The sequence below is a fragment of the Saccopteryx leptura genome, chromosome 1 (genome assembly GCF_036850995.1).
Source record: "Saccopteryx leptura isolate mSacLep1 chromosome 1, mSacLep1_pri_phased_curated, whole genome shotgun sequence".
Lineage (NCBI taxonomy): Eukaryota > Metazoa > Chordata > Mammalia > Chiroptera > Emballonuridae > Saccopteryx > Saccopteryx leptura.
In genome coordinates this window covers 316436987-316462580 of record NC_089503.1, presented here as the reverse complement: position 1 = coordinate 316462580, position 25594 = coordinate 316436987, and the positions used below count along the sequence as shown (strand labels likewise).

Genomic DNA, 25594 nt, shown 5'->3' with positions numbered 1-25594 from the left:
ATCCAGATAGTATTCTGTTCTTACCCCCCTTCCTTGGAATTGACTTTCCTAAAGAAACCACTGAGTTCACTTCTAAATAAATGATGGGATTATGAATACATATGTCATCACTATATTTTCTTTGTCTTCAGGCACTGAGTTGGCAAAATAGGAAGTACGAAGTTTAAATGCTAGCCCTTCACCCTCATAAAATATGAGTGGTAGTTTTTGTTTTATCTTGTCATAAAGGCAGATTGCATATTTATAGCATATTAAGTAGAGCTTTACCCTTAAAAATAGTTTTAAAGTTTTAGAGCATAGATTTAATGGTTTATATTTTACTAATCTCTTGTTTTAGAAGCTGAGCTATTTCTATTTCTGCCATTGTAGTAGGTTTCCAGAATTACCAGGAAGGGCAAGTAAGTGCCTGTCACCTAAATGGGCAGACTGAGACCTGCAGGATCACTGTCCCAGGAGCCCAGAAACGAGGCTTTTCTTTGCTGGTGAAATGTGTGCTTTTCTTTTCTCCCAGGTATCAAGTTACATCAAAGAGCAGACTCAAGAACAGTTACAGATGATAATCATTTCCCTAAAAGAGGAGCTCTACTCCAAGGCTGAAGCTCTGATTGGCATCTACCCAGAGGTAAAGATGAGCACAGCCACAGTTTCCTCACAGAGACTAGATACTGTTCAATTTCTGCAACTGATAATTATAGGCTTAAGTTATTTTTTTTTTTAAGTGAGGGGAGGGGAGATAGAAAGACTCCTGCATGTGCCCCGGCAACCTGTTTGGGGCCAATACTCGGATCAATCAATCTATCCTCAGTGCCCAAAGCTGACACTCAAACCAATCAAGCCACTGGCTGTGGGACAGAAAGAAGGGAGAGGAAGTGGGTGGAGAGAAGCATGGTTGCTTCTCATGTGTGTCCTGACATGTGAACCTGGGACTCCTGGGCCGACTCTATCTACTGAGCCAACCAGCCAAGGCTAAGTTATTTTTTTCAATCAAGTAACATTTAAAAGTAACAACTCAGCTGTTTTTCTGAGGCAGTACACAGAGATTTAAAATATGAAAAAGCAAATCAAAAATTTCAGAACATTTCTTTGTAAACTAATAGTGCATATTAACTACACAGAGTGAACTGTTAATACTGTAGTTCCCATTTCTATATTTGAATGCTTTAGGCAAAAACAAATACATTGTTGTAGAACTAACAAGGAGCCATGTATCTTCCAAAAGTACTACAGGAAAAAAAAACAAAGAAAAAAAACCGGAAGCTACAAGTTGTCTAGTAATTTTTAGTATTTGAACACATACATCCTTTTTAAACTGTTCAAAATATTCGAGCTAATAGAATTCTAACTAGTTGTAACCATTCCGTTTTTGTATAGTGAGCTTTTACTTCCTGAGTTTTCATTTCAACTAAGATAAAAATAATTTCTCTTCCTGTGCCTACAAAATGTTAGGGGACCCCTGGAGATATGCTGAAGGAGAGAAATGAAAACTCTTACACTGTGTAAGGAAGTAAACAGTCTTCTGTCCATTTTAGGGTCTCTGGCTTGGTCTGTAAACCCAACAGGTTAACAAGAAAAAAGCAGACAGGAGTTTATGAGCACATGCAGCAGGTCTGAGTAACCCAAAGGGGTGGCTGGAACTTGGGCTTCTCTATCCTCTTAGGCTCTAATGAGGAAAAGGGGATTGGGGCATCTGGGGGGGAGGGGAGGACAAGTGATGGGAAGGTGACCAGGAAAAGTGGTGGTGGACAAGTCAGGTTTGCTCTGCCTATTCAAGTAGGTGTCATCTCCATTGATAACAGTTTAAGAGTAGGGAAGATGTCATCTTATACATCAGTGTAAATTTCCTTTACAAAAGGAAAACTTGTGCCCAGTTTTTAGAGCTTTTCGTGCATGTGCTTGTTATCAGCTCAAAACAATTTATATACCAAAGAGCCATACTTTGGCATGTCAAATTCTAGTACCCTTTACTAGACTATACAAAAATAAGCAAATAAAGCTGATGTAAATGCAGAAAATCAGTACCTTCTCAGGTGGCTATAAGGAGTTTCCTTTTTAAATGCAAATCCAGATTCACTAATGGCTCTTATTTTACCCTTTTGTTCTTTTCTTTTTTTTACATTTAATAATACTTTTTTCCTAAAGAGGACTAACTTTTAACTGTCTGCTCTCCATTTCAGCATGATGACTACGTGTTCAGCCGAGTTTTGACCCTAGATCTTTCTCAGTATCCAGACACTGAAGGCCAAGAAAGCAGGAGACAGCGAGAGTCCCATTAGGGTTCAGCGTGCCCTTGAGCACCTGCTGGCTCTCTGAGCAGATGAGACAGTCAGAGGTCAGGTCATCACTGTTTAAGATTCCTATGAGAGTTAGCTCTGAATTAAGTTCCAAAAAAAAAGGTACAATTTTGGACTGTAGTGTTAACTTCCACTTTGAAAACCAGCCAGAAAAATTTTGAATTCTACATCTTCAATCTAGTTTTGTCTTGTCCATTTAAGTAATCTTTAAAGGATACTCTTGGTTTCTAAATATACTAGTTATAGGGTGTTGGACTTGGGTGTTATAAAAATTATTTCAGAGGAACTGATGTCAATATAAAAAATCAATAAAAATGTCTCATTTCAGATGTCTCCAATCTACAATTTTATAAACAAGACGCAATTGAATTATGTCTGCTTTAATGTTTTCTAAATTTTTGTTAAGGAAATGAACAAGCCCTGGCCGGTTGGCTCAGTGGTAGAGCATCAGCCTGGCATGCAGGAGTCCCGGGTTCGATTCCCGGCCAGGGCACACAGGAGAAGCGCCCGTCTGCTTCTCTACCCCTCCCCCTCTCCTTCCTGTCTCTCTCTCTCTTCCCCTCCCGCAGCCAGGGCTCCATTGGAGCAAAGTTGGCCCGGGCGCTGGGGATGGCTCTGTGGCCTCTGCCTCCGGCGCTAGAATGGCTCTGGTAGCAACAGAGCAACGCCCCAGATGGGCAGAGCATCGTCCCCTGGTGGGCATGCCGGGTGGATCCCAGTCAGGCGCATGCAGGAGTCTGTCTGACTGCCTCCCCGTTTCCAGCTTCGGAAAAATACAAAAAAAGAAGGAAGGAAATGAACACAGGCTTTCTCAAGTAACAACTGACTTCTCTACTGAAGTCCATTGTTACCGGTGGGAAAGAAAGTTGCAGAATTGTCAACAGTACTCATTTCCATTTCAGAACAGAATCCAACATTCTAAGGTCTGGTAGTCTTCTAAGACTGCTTTGGGCCCCAAGTGCTAACCAAGGAGTGGCCTCCTGAAGTAATGGATTTGCTTTTGAACAACACTCATTTCATGTAAACAAAATGCACTGCGTGCCCAAAAAATTATGTCACAAACCTTGCCTCATGCCCTCACCAAGCTCATCACTATGAACTAGAGAGCAGAAACTACTCTATTTGTCCTTTGTTCCCAGTTTTAATACTGGCAGTACTAGCAAAATCACCGACTTTCTGTCTTGAACATTGTAATGCCCCTTTAGTGCCAGCTGAGCTCACTGTCGACCCTAATCTCTTCCTGTGCTGTTCTCATTTTCATAACTTGGACTAAGATTGTCAGTTCTGAGGCAGCATTCCCACTTTCCTGAAACCACCTTGCTATGCAGAAGACAAGGAAAACCACCAGGCAATGGGAAACATGAGGCTGGAGCACCACACTCAAAAAAAAAAAAAAAATAGGAACCTAATAAAAAGAATAATTGGTTTACACACATTAAATGTTAAAGAACTATACAAACATTACAGTAAATATGGCACTTTAGTTGGCTTGTGAAATGGGCATTACCAGGTCCATCAGGAAGGGGCTGTCTGAGGGAGCTGACAGGGTCAGGGCTGTGCAGGTCAGTGTACAGACAGTTTCCCTGCTCACCTAACATAGGAATCAGCAACCTTTTTTTAAAAAAAAAAAAATATTGATTTTGGAGAGAGGAGAGAAAAACAAGGGGGGAGGAGCAGGAAGCATTAACACAGTTGCTTCTTACATGTGCCTTGTTTTCGTATGTGCCTTAACCAGGCAAGCCCAGGGTTTCAATCTGGCAACCTAACATTCCAGGTTGATGTTCTATCCTGTGCACTACCACAGGTAGGCAAGGGTCAGCAACCTTCTATAAGGGCCAAGAGCATAAGTAGTTCAGGCTTTGGTGAGGCAGCAGAGACTTATGTAGGTGCCTGTATAACTATTTTAAATGTAACCAATCAAAAATGTAAAAACATAGCTTGCAGAAATAGAGCCAGGCTTTGTCCCCTTGATCTAGTGTTTCTCATGGACAAAGCCAGAGCAGGTATGCTCGCCTGACCTGTGGTGGTGCAGTGGATAAAGCGTCGACCTGGAAATGCTGAGGTCGCCGGTTCGAAACCCTGGGCTTGCCTGGTCAAGGCACATGTGGGAGTTGATGCTTCCAGCTCCTCCCCCCCTTCTCTCTCTCTGTCTCTCCTCTCTATCTTTCTCTCTCTCTCTCCCCCACTCCTCTCTAAAAAAATGAATAAATAAAAAACAGAGCAGGTATGCTCAAATTGTTTCTCATTTATCAATCATGTCAGAATAAATCTGCATTTTAAATAAGCATTATGTCAGAACTGACTCTAGACAGAGTCACTCCTAACAGCAAGGCCTCAGTCCCCCAGCATAGACTCACTCAGCTGGTCCTGAAGGGCTCTGCTTTCCTTTTCCAGTTTACTTCCTGGTCCATTCCACTCCATGCTTGTAATGTTGTCATATCCTGAGTCTGGCCAGCTTTTAGATTCAGATAGATATCCATCCCTGATTGCACTTTGTGAGTCTTTTAAAAAAACAATTTATGATGTTTGCTTTTTAAAAACTTTAAACACATTCAAGTAATCACTTGATTTCACAACTGAATGGAAACTCGTGGTAAATGTTCTCATCAAATATATTAAAACAAACCTTGTTATAACTGAAGAAAAGTTGAGCCCACAGAGTTGAAGTTACTTTATTTACAGCCAGAGTAACATAAAAGATTTTTCATGCTTCAAAAAGAAGACATAAGCAGTTTCTGGCTTATCTCATTCCCTACACACCTCAACCTTACGTATCTTGTTCTCTATACCTGTGAGAGCTCCACAGCCATCAGTGGGGAGTTGTCATAGTGCTTGGCAAGAAATGTCACATTAAATAGGCAGCTCTGAAATGGAAAACAAGCAGAACCTTTGCCATCATCACAGAGCAGTGCCCCCAGTGCAGACACTGCAGGCAGCTGCTGTCTCTGCCATCTGCCCATGTGTAGGGAAACCAGGAAACATCTACAATGCTGCAGACCCTCCCCTTTGCAAGGTCTGCCTACCTTGCTCTGTGTGAGCCCCTCATATAGGCCATGAGAGAATGTTGGGCGATAAGCACAGAGAGGCTGGCCCTTTCCCCCCACCCACCACAGGTGTCTTAGAAAGCTTGGAATTTATACTCTAAAAATTAAAACCTGTCTGTGCTCCACTGGTAACTTCTCAGTTATCAGCCACCAATTGGACTTGCACAACACTGAACCGTACTTTTGAAAAGGCCCTCTGGTTGGGGACTTCACTTTTCAGCCATAGTAAGTAAGACCTGCCTTTCTTTGGAACTGAAGTTACTGAAATTACAGAATTCCAAAGAAGCTCTATTGATCTAGTCATTTTTTTAAAAGACATACCCCACTCTCACTGGCAGATTCAATGCCTCCAATATGCTTTACTATTTAACAATGTAACAAACACCTTAAAAGTTTTTCCCATAGTAACAGATGTTTCTGTATAAAAATAATAAAATTTAAGAGTCTAGCTTCTTATTTTCTCTTTGGCAACTACTGTTGCTTGGACAATCTTGACTCTCCCCCTTTTATTTAAAAAACCCACCTGACAAAGAGCGTATCATGGAAGCCCAGAAACCAGGCACTTCCCTTTCCGCCGATTGGGCGCCTGAGGTAGTTGTCCAGCAGTCCTCACAAAGGAGACCTGAAGTGTGTGTGCTTCACCCCCCCACACACACACAGTAGTTAAACACACTCAGAGGGCCTGTCACCCAGCCTCCCTGGGCCATACCCCCACAGGGCTCTCTTGGGGTATGTGGGGTACATGACAGTTTAGAAGTGAGAGGTCCATGTGGAGTTCTCTGAACATTCCTTATCGTTCAGGTATGGCACTGTGGTTGCAGAAGGCTGGTTTTCAAGTTTCAGGTTTTACTGGTTTTAAAGATTTCAAGATGCTCCAGTATCATCTGTTTAAACAAAAGGAAAATAATAAAATGTTAAGGTTCAGCTTGGAAAAGTATTTGCCATAGAATTTCTAGTATTTCAGAAAACTTTTAGTTTTCCAAATGTGCTAAAGACTCAGAAAACAGCTCCATAATGGAAATAGTACCCGTTGTCCAGAAATGGCTTTGTGAGTTATAAATACCACCAGGGGATATTAGGTTTGCAAAGATCTATGGAAATCTCCACTCATGAATATGGGTACTCTCTCCCTCCTCAGGGAGAAGAGGGCAGTTTCAGCACATATAATGGAGCCTGTTCAAGTGCCGAGATGAATGAGGCTCAGTCTGTGCAGAGGGGAGCCCAAAATTGTACCCGCAGCTCTCCAGCCTACAGGGATGGCCAGCAGCACTAAGATGAACCTTGGTCTCTCTCACCCACACACAACAGGACAAGCTTTCTGTAAGAAAGACCAAGGGCTTTGTCTGCAGACAGCTGCTTATAGAGAAGCAGGCTGCTCGTGTGGGCACTGGTATCAAAGGGGCCAGGGATGGCACTGGCCAGTTTGCCCGCTGTCCCATAGCAAGTCCACCAGGCAGAAAGCCCTGCCACCTGATACACACATCCCCACTCAGAGTCCCCACCATGGGAGAAAAGCTGCGTGTCTGCAGCAGCGAAAGAAATCCACACTGCCCACCAAGAACCACCACCTGCTCCTGCCTTTCCAATATCTGCCAACCCTGAAGACAGCAGTGGAAAAGAACCACTCACCTTAAGGAAATGACTCAAAGACACTAGTCTTGTTTGTATTTAGTTACACGTTTCTACTAGCTGAACTCACAATCTCTACAAGCTGAATTCATAATCTACATACTTGCTACAAAACTTCAAAGAATTTTATCCAAAATGCTATCATAATGGAATTCTCCCTCTAATGAATATACATTAAAGTTGTACAAAATGCACTGAATTTGTACAAAATTGAGGGGAGATGCTGTGAAATCTGCTGCACTTGTAGCTCGGCTGTCCTCCACAAGGTCCCCAAGGCATGCTCCACTCCACCCACCAAGGGACAGCAAGAGACCACAGCCTTGTCCATCTATTCCTACCACCAGTCCTAATGTGGGCCACCACTCACTCTGCAAGCAGCCATTTTAACAACTGCCTTGGCTGTTGACTTTCTTTGACTAAGGGTTATTTGCATTATTTATGTATCTTCGTATCTACAATAGACTTATTTCAATAGTACAGGATCCTTGTGGTATAGAATGAAATGTAATTTCACAGTATGGCTCAAAAACACCAACAAGAATTAGTTTAAATGTTAAATAAATAGGAAACTGACATGGTAAATGCTTCAGAGCTCCAGAAATTCTTAGTTGATTACTATATAGATGTTTATGAGTTTAAGTGCATTTTACTGAGGTTTCCCTATAAAGAAATAAAAAATAAACTTATCTGAAAACTTTTCATACTAATGTTTTCAGGAATGAAGTAGAGTCAGATACCCTCAGAAGGATTTTGAAAAAATGAAAACAGATTAACATTAAGACATTAAAAAAAAAACAGTATATAGTAGAAATCAATCCAGGAGGTCCCAACTAGAGTGACTTCAAGAAAGAGGGAAGAAAGAAGATAGAAATGTATAATCAAGGAAACCACAGATTGTTTCAGAATTGAAATGGGAAAAAGTGGGAGCAGGGTATATAAAAGACTCCATCTAAATACATCCTTATGAAACTTATAAACACCAGGAGAAAAGAAGATCCTAAAAGCTTCTCAAAAGGAAAGCAACAGGTCACCTAAATATCACTGAAAACTGGGTTAGCATTAGACTCTCTTCAACAGGAAACCTGAATGCTTAAGACAACAGAGTTCCAAGGGGACTTTATGAACCAAGAATCTACACTCCAACCAATGGTGAGGTCTGAGGACCATGCAGACACCTGTGGACACACCCGTCTTCAGGAAGCTGGACTGTGGGATTTCCCTGAGGGTCCAGCTGGGGGACAGGAGAAGGAAGACCTGGCAGCAATCTAGGACAGCAAGGTGGACTGGTGACCAGCAAGCAGCAGATCAGAGCAGTTCAGAAGAAATCTCGGGAACTGAGGGGCAATGTGACAGAATGCAAATCTTAACATGTCCAGCAATCGACAAAGACACAGATGTTAAGCCCATTAACATGGCACACAGCGGCTAACCAGGAAAATATTCCCACTATTTTAATGGAGCTTGTTCTCTAGCTATGATGGCTGGACAGCTTGTAGAGGTGAGATGAGGGAGGGGAGGGGAGGAGGGTAGCCCATCACACCCCTGGCTTCACACTGGGAAGTCAGAGTACGCGTGTCACTTAAAGAACTAGGACTAGGCCCTGGCCGGTTGGCTCAATGGCAGAGCGTCAGCCTGGTGTGCAGGAGTCCCAGGTTTGATTCCCGGCCAGGGCACATAGGAGAAGCGCCCATCTGCTTCTCCACCCCTCCCCCTCTCCTTCCTCTCTGTCTCTCTATTCCCCTCCCGCAGCCAACGCTCCACTGGAGCAAAGTTTGCCCCGGCGCTGAGGATGGCTATGTGGCCTCTGCCTCAGGCGCTAGAATGGCTCTGGTGGCAACAGAGCAATGCCCCAGATGGGCAGAGCATCGCCCCCTGGTGGGCGTGCCCGGTGGATCCTGGTCGGGCGCATGCGGGAGTCAGTCTGACTGCCTCCCCGTTTCCAACTTCAGAAAAAAAAAAAGAACTAGGACTAACATATGTTAGGGAGAGAGGGAGGGGACAGTGTGAATGAGCTAGACCACCGTTGCTGGAGTCCACCGAGGTTATCTATTGGAATAAATAGTTTAGCCTGACCTGTGGTGGTACAGTGGATAAAGCCTTGACCTAGAGTGCTGCTGTGGTCGCTGATTCAAAACCCTGGGCTTGCCCACTCAAGGTACATACCAGAAGCAACTACTATGACTTGTTCACGTTCCTTCTCCCATTTCTCTCTCTCCTCTCTCTAAAAATCTATAAATAAAATCTTTAAAAATAAAAATAGTTTAAATCAATCTCCAGCCTGACCTGTGGTGGTGCAGTGGATAAAGCGTCGACCTGGAAATGCTGAGGTCACCGGTTCGAAACCCTGGGCTTGCCTGGTCAAGGCACATATGGGAGTTGATGCTTCCAGCTCCTCCCCCCTTCTCTCTCTCTGTCTCTCTCCTGTCTCTCTCTCTCCCTTTCTCTCTCCTCTCTAAAAATGAATAAATAAAATAAAATAAATTTTTTAAAAATTAAAAAAAGAAAGAAAAGGAGTAGCATTTAAAAAAATAAATAAATAAAATAAATCAATCTCTAGTCATTCAACAAAAAACAAGGTGGTTTTCTCTGGAGACTAAGGCCAACCTGCAGAGGTTCCCAACACAGAGAAGGAACTCCATTCAGTACCTGATTGTCGGAGCTGTTTTGAAACTTCAATTCCATTCTCTTCTAACTTCCTCTTTGCACAGTCCTGACACACATTCCCTAAAAAATGAGGACGTTTATTATTAAAAAGCTTCGCTTCTAGAATCCATCCTCCACAGGGCAGTATATGAAACTGGTTTACTCTAGATAACAAGTTAATGCTTTTTCAGAAGAAAAGAAGGGTTCTAGGAATCACATTTAAGTGAGAAAATAACTAGAATAAATGTGTCGTTTCATATGGAAATAGGTAGAAATGGAAAGCTAAGTACAACTGTTAATAATTTCTAAACTGAAGCCTAACCCAGGCTGAAGGTTCACATCTGATAGCTGAGCCCAGCTAGAGGAGACCAGGGCTGCACATGGAGGACCTGCTCCACAGCCGAGCCCCTTCTGACCGACAAACTGGCCAGTGTGGAGAAGGCCAGTGCCAAGTTCACCCAAAAAGGAGACGCCAGCAGCTACCAAGCTCAGCCATATCTTGTTAATTCAGAAACCGGCAGAGTTGAGCCCAGCAGAAAGAGCATTGATATTCTGAACATGTATTAAATAGAAAATTTTATTATGAAAGCTTAGAACCTTTACAATTAAAATTTCTGAAGGGGCTGGGTCATAGTTACCGCATCTTAGACCAAACACTGTAACAAAACAGCATCCTGTCCAAATTCCCCTGTAACTCCCAGTTGTGGGATAGGACGTACTCTTGGGCCCATGTTAAACTTAACTGTGCCTCCCAGTGGAAAGAAGGCACTTTCATCCCTTCCCTATGGCAGAGACCATCACAGAAGCACTGTTGTGGTATCTCTGATGAAGCTGTGTTAAAGCAGGCTAAGTATTTAATGTGAGAACACTTATGATTTTACAAATAGTGACAGGAAGACAGTGGAATGTGTAGGCAAAAACCAGGTTGATAAAATTCAAGCTCTGCCTTACCCAACAGCGTGGTGCTGTCCACTCGCTCAGCATCTGGGAAGAAAGAAAAAACAGTCAGCAGACCAAGCCTCCACGCGGCAGCGGAGATGGTGGCAAGGCTGCTGCCCAACTTGGACGTGGTCCTGGCACACTGTGGCAAAGTGGGCTGGTTAGTGCCCTCTCCTTTTCATCTTCCAGGGGCCACATGTGAACCGCCTGAATCAACCTGACACACAAGGACCATGGCGCGGCACCAGCTGTCACTTATTTCTGTCATCACCAGTATGCCACCCTTTCCAGTTGGGAGAGGCACCTCAAGAATGTAAGTACAAATGTCCCTGAGGACATAGATTACAAGCTCTGGGAAAGAGGCATCAATGAGGACAGGAGGCGCTCAGCGGCAAGCTCCAGGAGCCTGAGCTCATGCAGGTTTACGCTTGGGTGTGCATGTGAAGGCAAGAGAAGTGGTAGTTAGGGGCAGATGTGACGAGAACACTGTCCCTCTCCAGAACCATCACACGGGCCTATCTGGGGACAACCCTGAATGGGACTGTTCACTCTGCTCAATCCAGGACCCCATCTTGGCTTCCGAATATCCAGGCTCCAGACAGACAAGTCATTCACCCCTGAGTTTGTCTAATGGTTTATAAAACAACTGTTGGCCATGGTGGCCACTTTGACTGAATGTGAAATAAGGTCATGAATGTAAAATTCATAGCTGCGACACAGTGCAGCTCCCTTCTCTCCATAAGAACCAACTGCTGCTCTCACCTTACTTCATTAACGGAAATGCCACTTCAGTCAGTCCATTTTGCTCATTATTTGTGGAAAGGACCGGAGGGGAAAAACTAAGGCGCTAAGCTTGTCACCCATGATGTTAGTGTACTGAAACTTGATGTGCACAGCTGGTCCCAGCCAGCCAGCCATCTCCGTGCTGAACCCAATGCCACTGGCTGCATGACTGTTCCTGGGTTTCCTATTACCATGAAATGACAGCCCATAAGACTTTTCCAGGTTTGCTGTCATCCATGATTTATGACACAAACTCAAAGCATTGGCTGCCCTTTATGTCAAGCTGACCGATTTAAGAGTCATTCAGTGATCCTGGGTCACTCCCGACAGGTGAACAATCAATCCCCAGGAACAGGACCAAGGAGAATCACTTAAATGGTGGGCTGCACTCAGCTGCACATGGAAAATGTGTGATTTGAAAAAAGAATGAAGTCTTCCTAAGAGCATTCTGTGTCCCTGCAGCTCTGTGACAGGATGAAGGTATGAAATGTCTGGAGGGCTCAGGTGTCGGCGTTGGCACCTCTCCTGGTCAGCTAACCTGAGCGTGGCCTGGTGTCTGCACACAGTCCCCTTTACAGACCATCACCATCACAACAATCTTCCATTTGTAATGTACAGAGACATTTTTGGAAAATAACTAAAAGTGGTGAATTTGATGGAATATAAGGTATGTAAAATAAGATCTCAATTTTATTTTGTGGTATGTAAATTATATCTAAAAAAAAAAAAGAAAAAACTAGAAGGCCTAGATGGCATTTTTATGAAGAGAGAATGCTCCCATACCTGGATTCCACTGTTTGCAGATCTGAGTGGCCAGGTCTCGCATGTACCCCGGGAAGTGGTCGAAACAGGCCCCATAGGACACGACTTTGATCCCAAATAGTAGCATGTCAGCTTGGTGCTTGAAGAAATGGTCCTCGCTCTCCTTGAGCACGACCATGTAGTGCTCCAAATCCGCCTTGTTCGGCACCGAGTATAGGAAGAGTGCTTGGAATATCTGGTCCCGAAGGGTCTCCCCACAGCCCACGAACAGAAAGGACTTCTTGCAGTATAAGCTCTGGAGCACCTCCTGTGAGAAACCAATGAGCAAACAGGTGGCTCAACTAATGGACAGCAGGTACTGACCACCCATGAGTGACACAACTGCACTTCTAAACCACCGCCACTCCTGGAAGCCTGTCCCAGAGCCACAGTGAGAAGCAGAGAGGCAGTGCCTCTCCCTCTGCAGGCCAGCGTGCCCAGCCCGGGTCAATGTCCAAGGCACATGACCCAACCGACAGCCCACCCTGCCCACCAATCCTGAGTACTCTCTCAACTCAAATCTTCTAGGATCATGTACAATTTTAAAACAAAGGATATGAGATATTCCAGTTCAGAATTACACACACAACTCCTGGAATTCACATCTGTCTCAATGGATCATAGGCAACTTTTGGAGATGGGTGGCTGGGGTGAGGGGAATAGAATTTTATGGAATGAGCAATAGAGTTGAGGCAGGACCAGTGACAGTGACCCAGGGGACTGGGCACAGGATGGAGCAAAGTGACTGGGGGTCACTATGTTTGCAGTGGAGACCCACCAATTCACACATCCAACATCTCAAAGGAGCAGTATCAGCTCAGAAATTCTCATAACCCAGGACACATCACTGACGCAGCTGAAGAGCCTCAGCCCCACTGACCCCATGCCACCACAGCCATGCCCCACAGGCCCAGGGCCAGCACCAAAGGGATTGGTGCACAACCCTGGGCTCGCCAGTGACACAGTGGGGACCTGTGGTTTTCAGTACAATAAAGGAGTTTATAAAAAGCAGGGAAGCAGGTCTCCACACTTTGCTTCACCTCTGATTTCAAGAAAACCTCACAGAGAGTGAAATTTTAACGCTAGGTTTTGAAAGCTAGACAGAGTGCTGAGTAGAGAAAGGAGAAGAGAGAATTTCAGACAGGAAGATGCCTGAATGAAAAGAGAAAAATGATGGAGGTGAAGTACCCAGGAAACGGCATCACAGACCCCGTGGGGCCTGCAAGTCAATCTGAAGAAACTCAGCTGTGTCCCTGAGCAGCAGCATCATGGAAAGGCTGGTGGCATGGAGAGGCAAAGTGGATCTGTGCTGGACACAAGTCCTGCACCCCAAGTCTACTGAGCATCAGTGCGACGTGCCCCACGCCAAGCCCTGCACACAGCGCAGGATGTGAGCACAGGACCGTCCCCAGCAGCTGGGGGGCCAGGAACCCACCCAGACTGCTGCCACCAGAGTTCCAAGGAGTACAAGCAGTGCCACAGCAGGTGGTCGTACCATCACTTCTGGGTCTTGGGTGACATCCTTATATCCTGAAGGATCCAATACCATCCCACAGGGGTCTGTGTATAAGCCATGGATGTGAAGAACTCCGTATCTGATGTGTCCTCTTGCCCACTTAAGGACCTGTCAACAATCGAGCCCAAAGAAAACTGGTATTACTGAAACAGATATAAGAGGGAAATATCTACACTGGATACAGTTTTTCAAACCTGCCTTGGAAAGGGTAAGAGAGATGTTTGCATTGATAATTATACCTTTAAAATCAAAGAGTAACTTAGCTGTTACTGCTAGTTATTCCTGTCATATTACATCAAAAAGAACTTTTAAAGACAGAGAAAGCTATGTAGAAAATATCCTTAACACCTGAAATTACAGCAAGTTGTTAAGACTGACCACTTTAGAGGGATTAGGACTTTCACTTCTAAGTTACCCCTTCTAGTTCAATTACTGCTATGTTTATAGTGGTTTCTTACACACAGAAAAAAATTTATGGAAAACCTAATGTGTCAATAGCCCTACACTGATATCAGTTCAAGATTCAGAACAAAGGTCCTTAAAAATATGTACATCATGTGTGTTCCATTTTATGCCATGGGCTTTTGCTTCTGCAAGCAGCTACCACCACCAGACAGACAGACACACCAACAGCTCTTACATAGAACAGGCACATGTGCAGCTAGATTTCTGCCAGATGCCATTTGCAATTATTTCCAGAGACAACACTGATAACAGTGAGCAAACCTCCCAAGTGGGACCGGGTCCCTTGGACATGTAGGCAGGTGTTCTGTGTAGAGAGAGTGTGACTGCACTATAAGGCTACTCAGCACAGTCCCAGTGCCACTCCGCACAGGGCACATAGCCTGTGCCTGGGGCCCATGTGCACATGGCTGCCCGTCATCTCTCGTGGTCCAGTTCTGGGAGAAAGGCTGCCAAACAGAAGCTCCTGGGGTGCGAGCTGAGCCCTCACATGATTCAGGCCTGAAGGAGCCTCATCTCTACTTCCTGTGCATAGAGCAGGGCTGAGGCCTTCCCTCATGAAGTGAACCAGACAACACAGTGGCAATTTTAGTTTATAATAATAATATAAAATCTTTAAGCAAATAAACAAAGGACAGGAATATGCCTTAAAAGAAGTTTCACTGAAGTGAAACTACATTCGCCTGACCAGTGGTGGCGCAGCAGATAGAGCATCACAGCACCCTAGGTCCAAAACCACAAGGTTCCTGGCTTGAGCGTGGAATCATCGAAATGACCCCATGGTCGCTGGCTTGAGTCCAAAGGTTACTGGCTTGAAGCCCAAGGTCATTGGCTTGAGTTCAAGGTCTTTGGCTTGAGCAAGGGGTCACTGGCTCAGCTTAAACCCCCCAGTCAAGGCACGTATGAAAAGCAATCAGTGAGCATCTAAAGTGATGCAACTACTAGTTGATGCTTCTCATCTCTCTCCCTTCTTCTCCCCACCCCATCCTTCTCTCACTCACTAGAATGAACAAATAAATAAATAAACTGAAACTATGTTCAACCTTAGTAATAAGAGAAGTAAAAATGTAAAACATTCACCTCTTCTATAGGTGAAATATATTTTGTTTTGTTTTTAGTAACACGATGTGTTGGCAAGATACACGAAATGGATCCCAGCACCCCTCAGACACACTGTGGGTTTGGTTCCAGGATGCCACAATACAGGGAGTCATTGGCCTCTTCCTGCTGGTGAGATACTGCCTTCCATTGGTAGAAAACACAAGCCTGTGAAGTGCCATGAGTTGAGGCACTCCACACACAGCTGGTAGGACTATAAACTGGTAAGCTTTCTGGAAAGAATTCGGTAATTTTTATCATCTGTCTTTAAAACAGTCATACCCTTTTACCCTGAACCTCTTCCAGGAATTTATGCTAAAGAAATAAACAGAGACATAAAAGTATAAGGATTTTCATTGTAGCATTATTTATAAGAGTGAGAATATGCTAACAATAAGAGAGAAAGGACAACAATTATATTTTAGTTTTATAATTATATTGCCCTTTAAAATCATTTTGCCTTTTAACAACAGCTTACTGGAACCTGGCCTGTGGTGGCACAGTGGTAGAGCACTGACCTGCATCAAAACCCGGGACTTGCCCAGTCAGGGCACATATGACAATCAATCAGTAACTAAAGTGAAGCAACTACAAGTTGGCACTTCTTTATCCCCAACTCCTCTACTCTCTCTGTAAAATCAATAAATAAAATCTTTAGGAAAAAAAATCAAAACAACAAACAGCCTGACCAGGCAGTGGCGCAGTGGATAGAGTGTCTGCCTGGGATGCAGAGGACCCAGGTTCAAAACCCAGAGGTTGCCAGTTTGAGCATGGCCTCATCGGGCTTACTCATGAAATCATGGACATGATCTCATGGTCACTGGCTTGAGCCCAAAGGTCACTGGCTTAAAGCCCAAGGTCGCTGGCTTGAAGCCCAAGGTCACTGGCTTGAGCAAGGGGTCACTGGCTCAGCTGGAGCCCTCCTGTCAAGGCACATATGAGAAAGCAATCAACTTTCTAGGTGCCGCAACAAAGAATTGATGCTTCTCATCTCTCTCCTTTCCTGTCTGTCTGTCCCTATCTGCCCCCCCCCCCCAAACAAAACAAAACAAAACAAAAAACAGCTTAATGAAGTTCCGGTCAGATGGTGGAGTAGATAAACACTGTACTAGCCTCCTCCCATGACCACATCTAAATTACAACTGAATTCTACAGCAGTCAACTGGGGAGCCATCTGAGGATTCACTGAATGGAACTCCTGCAGCTGTGGATATAAAGAAGAAGCCACGGCCAGACTGAAGCCCCAAATAAATGATATATCAAGAGAGAAAAAATTAATTAAAAAATAAAAACAGTTTAATGGCAGGAAAAATGCTCACAGTATAATATTCAAGGGAAAAAATCAGGAAAATAACTTTATACTGCAATCTCAATTCGTTTAAAAAAAAAAGCAAATAAACCAAAATTCACAGCTCTAGGATTGGGTGATTTTGCTTTTCTTAGCTATTTCCTACAGCAACTCCAATGAATAAATACAGGTGAGAAATCAGCAGGAGTGAGGAATGCAGGTGAGAATGTAGCAGACAAGAGCAGGCAGTGGAAGGCATCCTAGGAAGTGAGGGGGTCACACTTCTTGATCGTAGCTGCCTGCGGAAGGGGCTGGCACACAGTCAATTAGGGTCATGTTTCACTAGAGAGGGGAGCTGGGAGAGCTGACAGCACCTTTCACTGACTGACTGCCCACTGCAGAGACAAACGCCAACTCCACAACCACTGCTGCAAACGCTCAGGGGGCCGCTCAGGGGGCCTTTTCCCTTCCACCTGCCTCCTGCCTGCAGAATCCTCAGCTCATACCTTGGTCTTGTCCTTCAGATCTAAGGACTCCATGGGCTTGTTCTGCTGCTGCCCAAAGATCTCCAGCAGGTTGTCATAGTTGGTGGTCAGCACCATTGTTCCCCTCTCCATCAGGCTGAGGATGGACTGCAGCACCAGCGGGTCCTGGATGTGCTGCTCCAGGTTGTCAAAGATCTCCATCAGGCAGTCCTGGAAGAAGTTGGGCTTGGTGTCGCCTGTCCGCTATAGAAAGGTGGACCGGGAGTTACCAAAAAATGTCACCTCTCAACAATATGAGCACCTACCCAGGAGTGAGGAAGGAGGGAGAGGAAACCGGGGCCTCGAAGTTCCTTAAGCTCTAGAGGAGGGAGACGGATAATGTACAAACACATAAGTGAAACAGCAATGATACCAAATGCCCTAGGGAAAGTGAGCAGAGAAAAGGAACAGGCACTGCTAGGGTACAGGGTGGGGGTTGCAGGGCTCGTGGAGCAGAGAGCTGAGACAGTGAGGGGCCGCTGGAGAGATTCCCAACAGAGGGAAGAACAAGTGCAAGGGCCCTGAGGTGGCAGCACAGGTGGGTGAAAAGGTTAACAAGGCACCCTCATGACACCTCAAGAGGTATCGGTATCGGTGGGTGAGGTCAGAGGGGAGCCAGAACCAGACCACAGAAGGCCTGAAAGACCAAGGCAAAGACTCTTCTTCTGCGGGCTGCAAACCACTGCTTTTCTCTTCGTTGGTGGTCTAGGAAACAGTGTGTCTTAGTAGCACCTTAAATTAGATGAACGACAGTGTGGCACACACTGCTGAGATGCAACAGGACAAGCATGAGATGTGGCCTCTAGGAGGAACACCACGGGGAACCAGTGGCCATGACAAGAGCTGCTTCAGTGGAGCACGCCAGGACAGGTATGAGAGCAGCAAGCAACTGGGACAGGAAATACAGAGCTCCTCTGTAAAGGGTCAGATAGTAGTGGAGCAGCTAGGAGGACACAGGGGTCAAGAGGTTTCGTGTACTCCCAGGATGACCGCCCCTCACCAGCTACCTGCACTGGACAAGCCGACTGTGCATTCACAGAAAACACCTCCGCCCACCCTCTATCTCAGTGTGTCTATCAGGATTCACCCCTCTCTGTTGATGCCAGGAAGGGTATGGGGTGGCACCTGGCTCACTGTCAAGTCTCTCTAACTGTACTTCTGTCCCAGTTTGTGGGGATTTTCTGGTTCACTTAGATCAGTGATTGGCAAACTGTGGCTCGCAAGCCACATGCGGATCAATCAGATTAAGGATGTTTTTAGCAAAGGTCAGCTTAGGAGTACCCTAATTAAGTTAATAAAAGTGTACCTACCTATACAGTTTAGTTTAAAAAATTTAGCTCTCAAAAGAAATTTCAATCGTTGTACTGTTGATTCTGGCTCTGTTTACTAATAAGTTTGCTGACCACTGACATAGGGGATCCTTACTGCATTGTGGCCTCGACAGTCCTCCATCTCTCTTCTCCAATGAGCTGGTGTCAGCACAGCTATTACATCTATGGCCACATCCCAAACCTTACCATTACCAAGAGCCAGACCCTTTTCATAACCTCTGGTCCAACCTCTCCCTCCCATGTGCCCAGGTCTCTAGCACCTGTAGGCTCCCAAGACAACTTCAACCCCATCAAGACCTGCAGGCCATGGAGCCTGCTGCCACTGACCTTCTCTCTCACTCCTCTGCCAGCCACACTTCTCCCATTAAGCAGCTTAGGTTCCATAATTTATCTCTACAACTCCCTTACATAAGCTCCCTTACAACCGCCCTGTCCTTCCCCAGCTTTGCTGCAGTTAATTCCCTGACAAAACCCCAGCCCTGATTATCCAGCCCTGCACTGATTCCTTGCCTGTTTTCAACCTGCTGAACACGGTGTGGAAAACACAACTGTTGTGACGTGACTCACTGCACTTCAACTCTCTTTTTATGGCAATTTTCAAAAATACACAAAAGTAAAGAGAAGGGTAGAATAAAGCTCCAAATATTCATCTCCTTAATAAATAAGTAGCAATCTGTCTAGCCTCTCTTCAAATGAATGTCCTCATCTGAATGGGCCCTCGGTCTGTCCAGCAGCCCTGTGACACTCCTCTGGTCTACAGACTCCTCCCCCTTCTTCTCCTGACAGGGCCCAGCACTCTAGGCTTTGCAAGCCAGTCTCTGTTGCTACTACCCAGCTCTGCACTGCACTGCAGAATAAAAACATGTGGGTGTGGCTCTGTGCCCAGAGAGTGGTACACAGAACAGGCAGTAGGCTGGGCCCACCCATGTCCTGAGAGCTAGCTGCCCCTCATCGATAGAACACCCACATCAGCAGTCACCCAGTTGGAAATACTTCCCAGTCTCTGGTAAAGGAGGGAACAACCACAGGTGACACTGGCCACTGTGATGAAAGCAGAATGGTCTACGAATTTCCATGGCATGCCCCTTCCCACGCACTGGAATTATTACAGCAGGTGTGGGGCCCTAGGCTCAGGCATGAGCTGTGAGCTGCAGGTGAGGGCAGGACAGAAGCCAACAGGAGCCGGGTTACCAGCACGGCCAGGTGCTGGGCTCTCTCAGCTGCTCACACAGGCTTCTATTTGAGCAACGAAAGGGAATCACATGTAAGCCAGTGGCTGTGGGTCTCTTTCTGCAGCAGCCTAAGGTCCCCTCACCTCCTGGATGACTATTTTTTTTCATGCTTTCTCCTGCATTAACCCTCCTCTATCTCCTCCTCGTCCTAATTCTCAGATGATGGCCACATTTCCTCAGTAAACACAGGACTGACAAGAAGAAACCTGCCCTGAGCCTCCACTACATCATCTGGTTGCCCGGCGTTTGCCCCTACACTGCAGCGGACATCTGTGACAATGACCTGGCCATACACCTTTACTCCTGCACCAGCCCCCGACTCGAGGGCAGCACTTGGCAATGGTCTCAGACAGCACCAGTGCTTCTCCTCACTGCCAGGCCATTTCCACCTGCAGACAGAGAAGCCATAACTTCTCCCATCTTAAAGTGTTTCTAGGAACTACTTGTCATCTGAAGAGACGTGGCTGGCCAGGCTAGACCCAAAACATACCTGAAGGATACCTTTACTAAACAACACAAAATCATAAGGTTCGTCCCCAGTGCAGCCTGACGACACTCCTGACACACACACATATTCAGGCTCCATGGAAGAAGGGCTATTATTTTAGGAGCCCCATCCCTTCCCTGGCACTACCGTTTAATTAAAGAGATGGTATTCTGATAGATTTAAAGAGTTCTGCCTCATCAGCCTGACTTTACTGAGAAAAGACACAACATAGGCTAGTAGAAATCTAACTGTTAGTGTTACGGACTCACCAACCTGGCTCAGAATCAAGTTGCCCCTGTGAAACCTGATGTGCTTGTCTGAAAAAGACTTACAGGTGACATCTTCCGGATCAGATCATGGGCAACAACCAGCAGGTCCCGGTCCTTCATCACCTTCCTGCGGAACTCGGCCACATCCCCGGGGTGGAGCACCTCCAGCTGCTCCGCAGCCTCGAGGACGGCCTCCAGGCAGCTCCTCCAGGAGCAGAGGGCGGGGATCCCCGGGGCCACGGCTGCACTGACTCCGGTCCCGATCACCAGGAGCAGTTCTTGCGGCTGTTTCTGGATGAGGCTTTTTAAAAACTTTCTACTTAAAAACAAGGGAGGGGGTTAAATTAAAATCAGCATAGAAATATTGCAGTCCTGGAAGGCCTGTGACATGTTCAGTCAAGTATGGCCTGAACTGGACACACACACAAATTTCCCCCAGAGTCCTCTATCTCCTGGGAGATGGAGCACCATTGTTTTGTGTTTATTTGTATGTTCTAGCCTCATTCCACAAAGGGATACTGTGTCTTATTCATCTTGAGTCCCCCCACAGGATCCAGCGCACGCGTGACATATATTATTTAACAAAAAGCACAGCTATTTAATTTTTGGAAGCTGCAAAGAGCTTGTAAACAACTATGATGATGAAATGACCCTTTCTTTCAATTCCTGGCAAAATGCTGGTTTTCTGCCACTTATCCATCCCAGCACATTCCAAGATAAGAACCCCTACCTGCATCACTTTAATAAGCATAGCCTGAGGTCTACATTCGGAGATGGCATTCTTAACCTTGACGTGACCTCTAATCACTTGTTACTTGGTTTGGAGACTAGGCTAAGGTCACTTCCTTGGGCAGAGAAGGAACTGCCTTCTGAAATGTTTCTGATGTTGAAACAAAAGGTGATTCCATAACCCCTGAGGTACCATCTGACCTCACTTTCACCCGCGTAGGTGCTGAGACCTGGGATAGATGATACAAACCTGCATGAAGGTAGAGGTTACTTTATTTACCTTGACTTTTGTTCACTTCTATTTGTTGTCTTTTCCAGAGAATCCATCTGTGAATCCTAAAGAGAAAAATTAGAAGCGATTTCTATTTCCCAAATAAAAGTTCTTTCATTAGTGACCTGAAAGAGAGTTAAGGCTGGAATTAAAATCAAAGGTCCTAGATGTTCACTTAAACTGGAATACCTAAAAAACGCCAGAACAGAAAACATACCTCAGTGCTTCCTAAGCCACCACCCCTAACCTGGATGCACTGTCAGGCCAGGCCAAGGCTCAGACCCAGCTTGTCTGTGCTCTGCACTGGATGGAAATGAGGGAAACACGTGCACTGCATCCAGGCGCTGTGGTGGCCTTGTGCTGGGCTCTCACGCTGTCTCTTGATGACTGTCCCAGCAGAGCTTCCAACTGCCATGAACACAGATCACACAACACAACATAGTCCAGGCAGGGAGGCACGCGTGCCCTCTAGGGCACTGAGGGCTGCGTCTGAGGGGGCTTGGGACACTCTCAGCAGGTCTTCCAGCCACCAGGTCTTCCACTGGCTGCAGTGAAATCGAGTCCAGGGTCCTTTATTCTCCATTTACAGAGAACAAGAGTGTAACCCAGTTAGGTGTCTACTGCCCCTCTGTTCCCACATGCTACCAGTTTTCTAGTGTCACAGTTTCCCCTTAATTCCAGAACTACTTACTAAGAAACAAGAAAATAGGAAAAATACGGTTTAAAAAGCCCGCAATCCTATTACCACTAAGCAACAGCAATAAATTAACATTTAAATATTTCCTTCCATGCATTTTACTTTAAATGGTTCAATCATTTGAGACCCTAGTTCACATCCTACCTTTTTCATTAATTAGAATAAAAGCATTTCCTGTATGTTATGAAAACGATTCATAAATATAAGTGTAATGGCTATACTCCTAGAATTCTATCTCACTGAAATGCCACTACATACAGTGGTACCTTACGATAGGAGTTTAATTCATTCTGTAACCGAGCTCGTAAGTCAGTCAATTCGTATATCAAATTTCTCCCATTTTAAATAACTGAAACAGATTTAATCTGTTCCAGTCCTGTGAAACATCCCCAAACCATCCTAAATTATGAAAAAAGATGTTTTTATTTAAGAAACAAACATGTATACTTCACCAATGCATAACAAAATATATAAAATAAAAGAAAAAAGTGTTATTTAGTATTGTATTCTTACCTTGGAGACAGACGAGTGTGGCTAACGGAGGTGAATGGCGGAGGAGGAGGGAGGGAGGAAGGGATGCAGGCACTGTAGACACGTAAACTAAAACTGCACTTTCTTAACACTAAATATAAACTAAAACTGCATTTTCTTTACTTTAAACAAAATTAAAGGTGCACTTTCTTTACTTAAAATGAAACCACAAAAACTTAATTGTAAAAAAACACACTTTCTTAACTTTAAACTTAACCTAAGCTTAACATTAGGTATTTTTCATTTAATCATCACCTGTTTTTGCCTTTTTGGCTGCACTTTCGGCACTTTCACTTGCAGACTTTTAAATAAAAATCTATCCAAAGATAGATTTTGCCTGCCTTTTAAAATGTTATGGAAATGTGACAAACAAGTGTCATTAAAAAATGCTGAAGCAGGACCAGTTGAAACTTTTTCTGGGCGGTTTCTTTTTCAATGAAACTTGAAAGCTTCTCCCACATTGCCAGCATGTCTTTAATTTCACTTGTAGAAATCACTTCTTCCGACTCTACCTCCTCCTCACTACTAATCTCTTGCAGAAGTTCCCTATGTTGCATCATCTGTAGCTCCTTCAACTCCTTAGTTGAGAATTCCTCCTCATGTTCCTCGACAAGCTCGTTTACGTCACCCTCATCTACCTCCAGACCCATCAACTTTCCAAGGGACACAATCTCCTCCAACGCTTCTACCTCGGTCTCGGTCTCTGGTTCGAATCCTTCAAAGTCCCTGTCTGCAACATCAGGCCATAACTTTTTCCATGCCAAGTTCAAGGTTCTTCTTGTAACCTCTTGCCATGCCAAGTCAATAATGTGTAAACATATCACAATGTTGTAGTGATCTTTCCAAAACTCTCGAAGGGTTAGATTTGTATTCTCAGTCACCTCAAAGCAGAGGCGGAACAAGTGCTTTGTGTAAAGCTTTTTAAAGTTGGAAATGACCTGCTGATCCATAGGTTGCAAGATTGAAGTCGTGTTGCGGGGGGGGGGGGGAGAACTTTCACAAATTTGAACTCATCCAGAATGTCGCCTGACCAGGTGGTGGTGCAGTGGATAGAGCGTCAAACTGGGATGCGGAGGACCCAAGTTTGAGACTCCGAGGTCACCAGCTTGAGCATGGGTTCATCTGGTTTGAGCAAAGCTCACCAGCTTGGACCCAAGGTCACTGACAAGGGGTTACTAGGTCTGCTAAAGGAACCACGGTCAAGGCACATATGAGAAAGCAATCAATGAACAACTAAGGTGTCGCAATGAACTCATCGAGAACGTCATCTTCAAGACCAGGTCGGTGGGCTGGAGCATTTTCAAGGATTAGTAATGCTTTCATCGGGACTTTATTTTCTTGAAGATATTTCTTCACTGCAGAACCAAAGATGAGATTTACTCACTCAATAAAAAACTGCCGTGTAACCCATGCCCTAGCATTGGCACACTACACAACCTGCGGTTTTGCTTTAAGAATCTTGTGAGTCTTAAAGGCTCGAGGATTTTCAGAATGATACACTAGCAGTGGCTTTACTTTACAGTCACAGCTAGCTATCATTTGCATACAATGCAAGGGTCAGATGGTCCTTCATGGGTTTATGGCCTGGCAGCTTCTTCTCCTCCGTGGTGATGAAAGTCCTCCGGGGCATTTTTTCCAAAACAATCCTGTTTCGTCACAGTTGAACACTTGTTGGGGCATGTAGCCTTCCTTTGCGATAAGTGCAGCAAAAGGTGCGATGTACTCCTCAGCTGCCTTAACGTCAGCACTCGCAGCTTCATGCCTCACCACCGAGTGGATGCCAGATCTCTTCTTGAAATTTTCAAACCAGCCGTTACTTGCCTTAAATGTATCTTCTGCTGCCTCTTTTGAGGTTGATGGTTCTTTCTTCTTCAAGTCCCTGTAAATAATACCTGCCTTTTTGCATATTACAGTCTCTGTCACTGTATCTTCTGCCAGCTCTTTCTCTTTCACCCACACCAGCAGAAGCTTCTCCATTTCTTCATGGATATTTGTCCTTAATTGGGACAGAATTGTAGTTACTTTCACTGGATTTGCGCTTTTGATGGCATCCATTTGTTTAAGGATGGTACAAACTGTAGATGTATTGCGGTTGTACAGCCTTGCCAGTTAAGTCACTCGTACACCACACTCATGTTTTTCTATTATTTTTTGCTTTACTTTTATCGACATCATTTTCTTCTTCTTCTCACCACTGTCCTTTACACTCACTTTCTTCGACCCCATGATAGCACACAAAAAGTTAGTAAAAAATGCAAAAATGATGCAAGAATGAGTTCAGTGCATGAGATTCAGTTCTACTTGATTCTGTGGGTAACACGTGAGAAAGAACGAGATGCTGGTGTTGTGCTGCTGATACTGGACCCACGTGCCAATGCGTCAACTAGTGGCAGCTTCCCCAATCACGACTCGTATCTCAGAATTTCGCTCGGATATTAAACAAAAATATGGACTGAGCCGCAGCTCGAATCTTTAAAAAATCCTATGTTGGTCTGCTCGTATCTCAAGGTACCTCTGTACTTTACTCCTAACGCAGGACATCACTATAACACAACCATCTCTGTGCACGGAGTTTATACGCTATGGAGTTATTTACTCAGGAGCGGTTTCTGAGAAGAGGGTCACTGAGTTAGGGAACCTGAGCCTGTGAAGTGTCTCAGCACATACCCAGGCTGCTCTCCAGAGTGGCTGGCAGGACGTGGGGGTGCCCGCTTTGCTGTATCCTAACCAGCCCTGATTGAAAACCACCTTTTTTAGATGTCTAATCTTTTTTTCCCTCAATTAGAATCAGGTCACCTAAAATAATTTTCCAGGGTAAGGAAACACAGCCTAATCAGTTTCTAAGCATCATTACATTTCAGAGCAAATGAGATCCAAACACTACCCTGAAAATGTCCACACTTGGTACACTACATGCCACCCAGGGGAAAGGGTTCAGAGTTGCCATCAAACCCCCAAAGGTGTCTGTGACCTTCCCCCAAATGTGAAGAAACCAGTCTCCAGGTAATAAAAATGTGTCCCACCTGCCT

General features: G+C 44.9%; 2 protein-coding genes across 7 annotated transcripts in view; one reads left to right on the top strand and one right to left on the bottom strand.

Moving 5' to 3' along the window:
* The window catches only part of SMC1B (structural maintenance of chromosomes 1B), a 62536-nt gene extending 60152 nt beyond the window's left edge, over positions 1-2384 (top strand). For both annotated transcript variants that reach the window (XM_066361295.1, XM_066361294.1), the window contains 2 exons: positions 512-622; positions 2175-2384. In XM_066361295.1, coding sequence (XP_066217392.1) covers positions 512-622; positions 2175-2273 — 210 coding nt within the window. In that variant the 3' untranslated portion in view covers positions 2274-2384. The remainder of the gene's footprint in view (positions 1-511; positions 623-2174) is intronic.
* A 2563-nt stretch (positions 2385-4947) lies between these two features.
* The window catches only part of FAM118A (family with sequence similarity 118 member A), a 32396-nt gene continuing 11749 nt past the window's right edge, over positions 4948-25594 (bottom strand). Inside the window, exons 2-9 of one of the 5 annotated variants that reach the window (XM_066358652.1) lie at positions 21347-21402; positions 20401-20656; positions 17001-17222; positions 13566-13754; positions 12113-12398; positions 10559-10591; positions 9611-9688; positions 4948-6219 (exon numbers count right to left, since the gene is read on the bottom strand). In XM_066358652.1, coding sequence (XP_066214749.1) covers positions 6200-6219; positions 9611-9688; positions 10559-10591; positions 12113-12398; positions 13566-13754; positions 17001-17222; positions 20401-20656; positions 21347-21393 — 1131 coding nt within the window. In that variant the 5' untranslated portion in view covers positions 21394-21402 and the 3' untranslated portion in view covers positions 4948-6199. The remainder of the gene's footprint in view (positions 6220-9610; positions 9689-10558; positions 10592-12112; positions 12399-13565; positions 13755-17000; positions 17223-20400; positions 20657-21346; positions 21403-25594) is intronic. The other 4 variants (XM_066358655.1, XM_066358654.1, XM_066358653.1 and 1 more) reach the window with 4 other exon arrangements.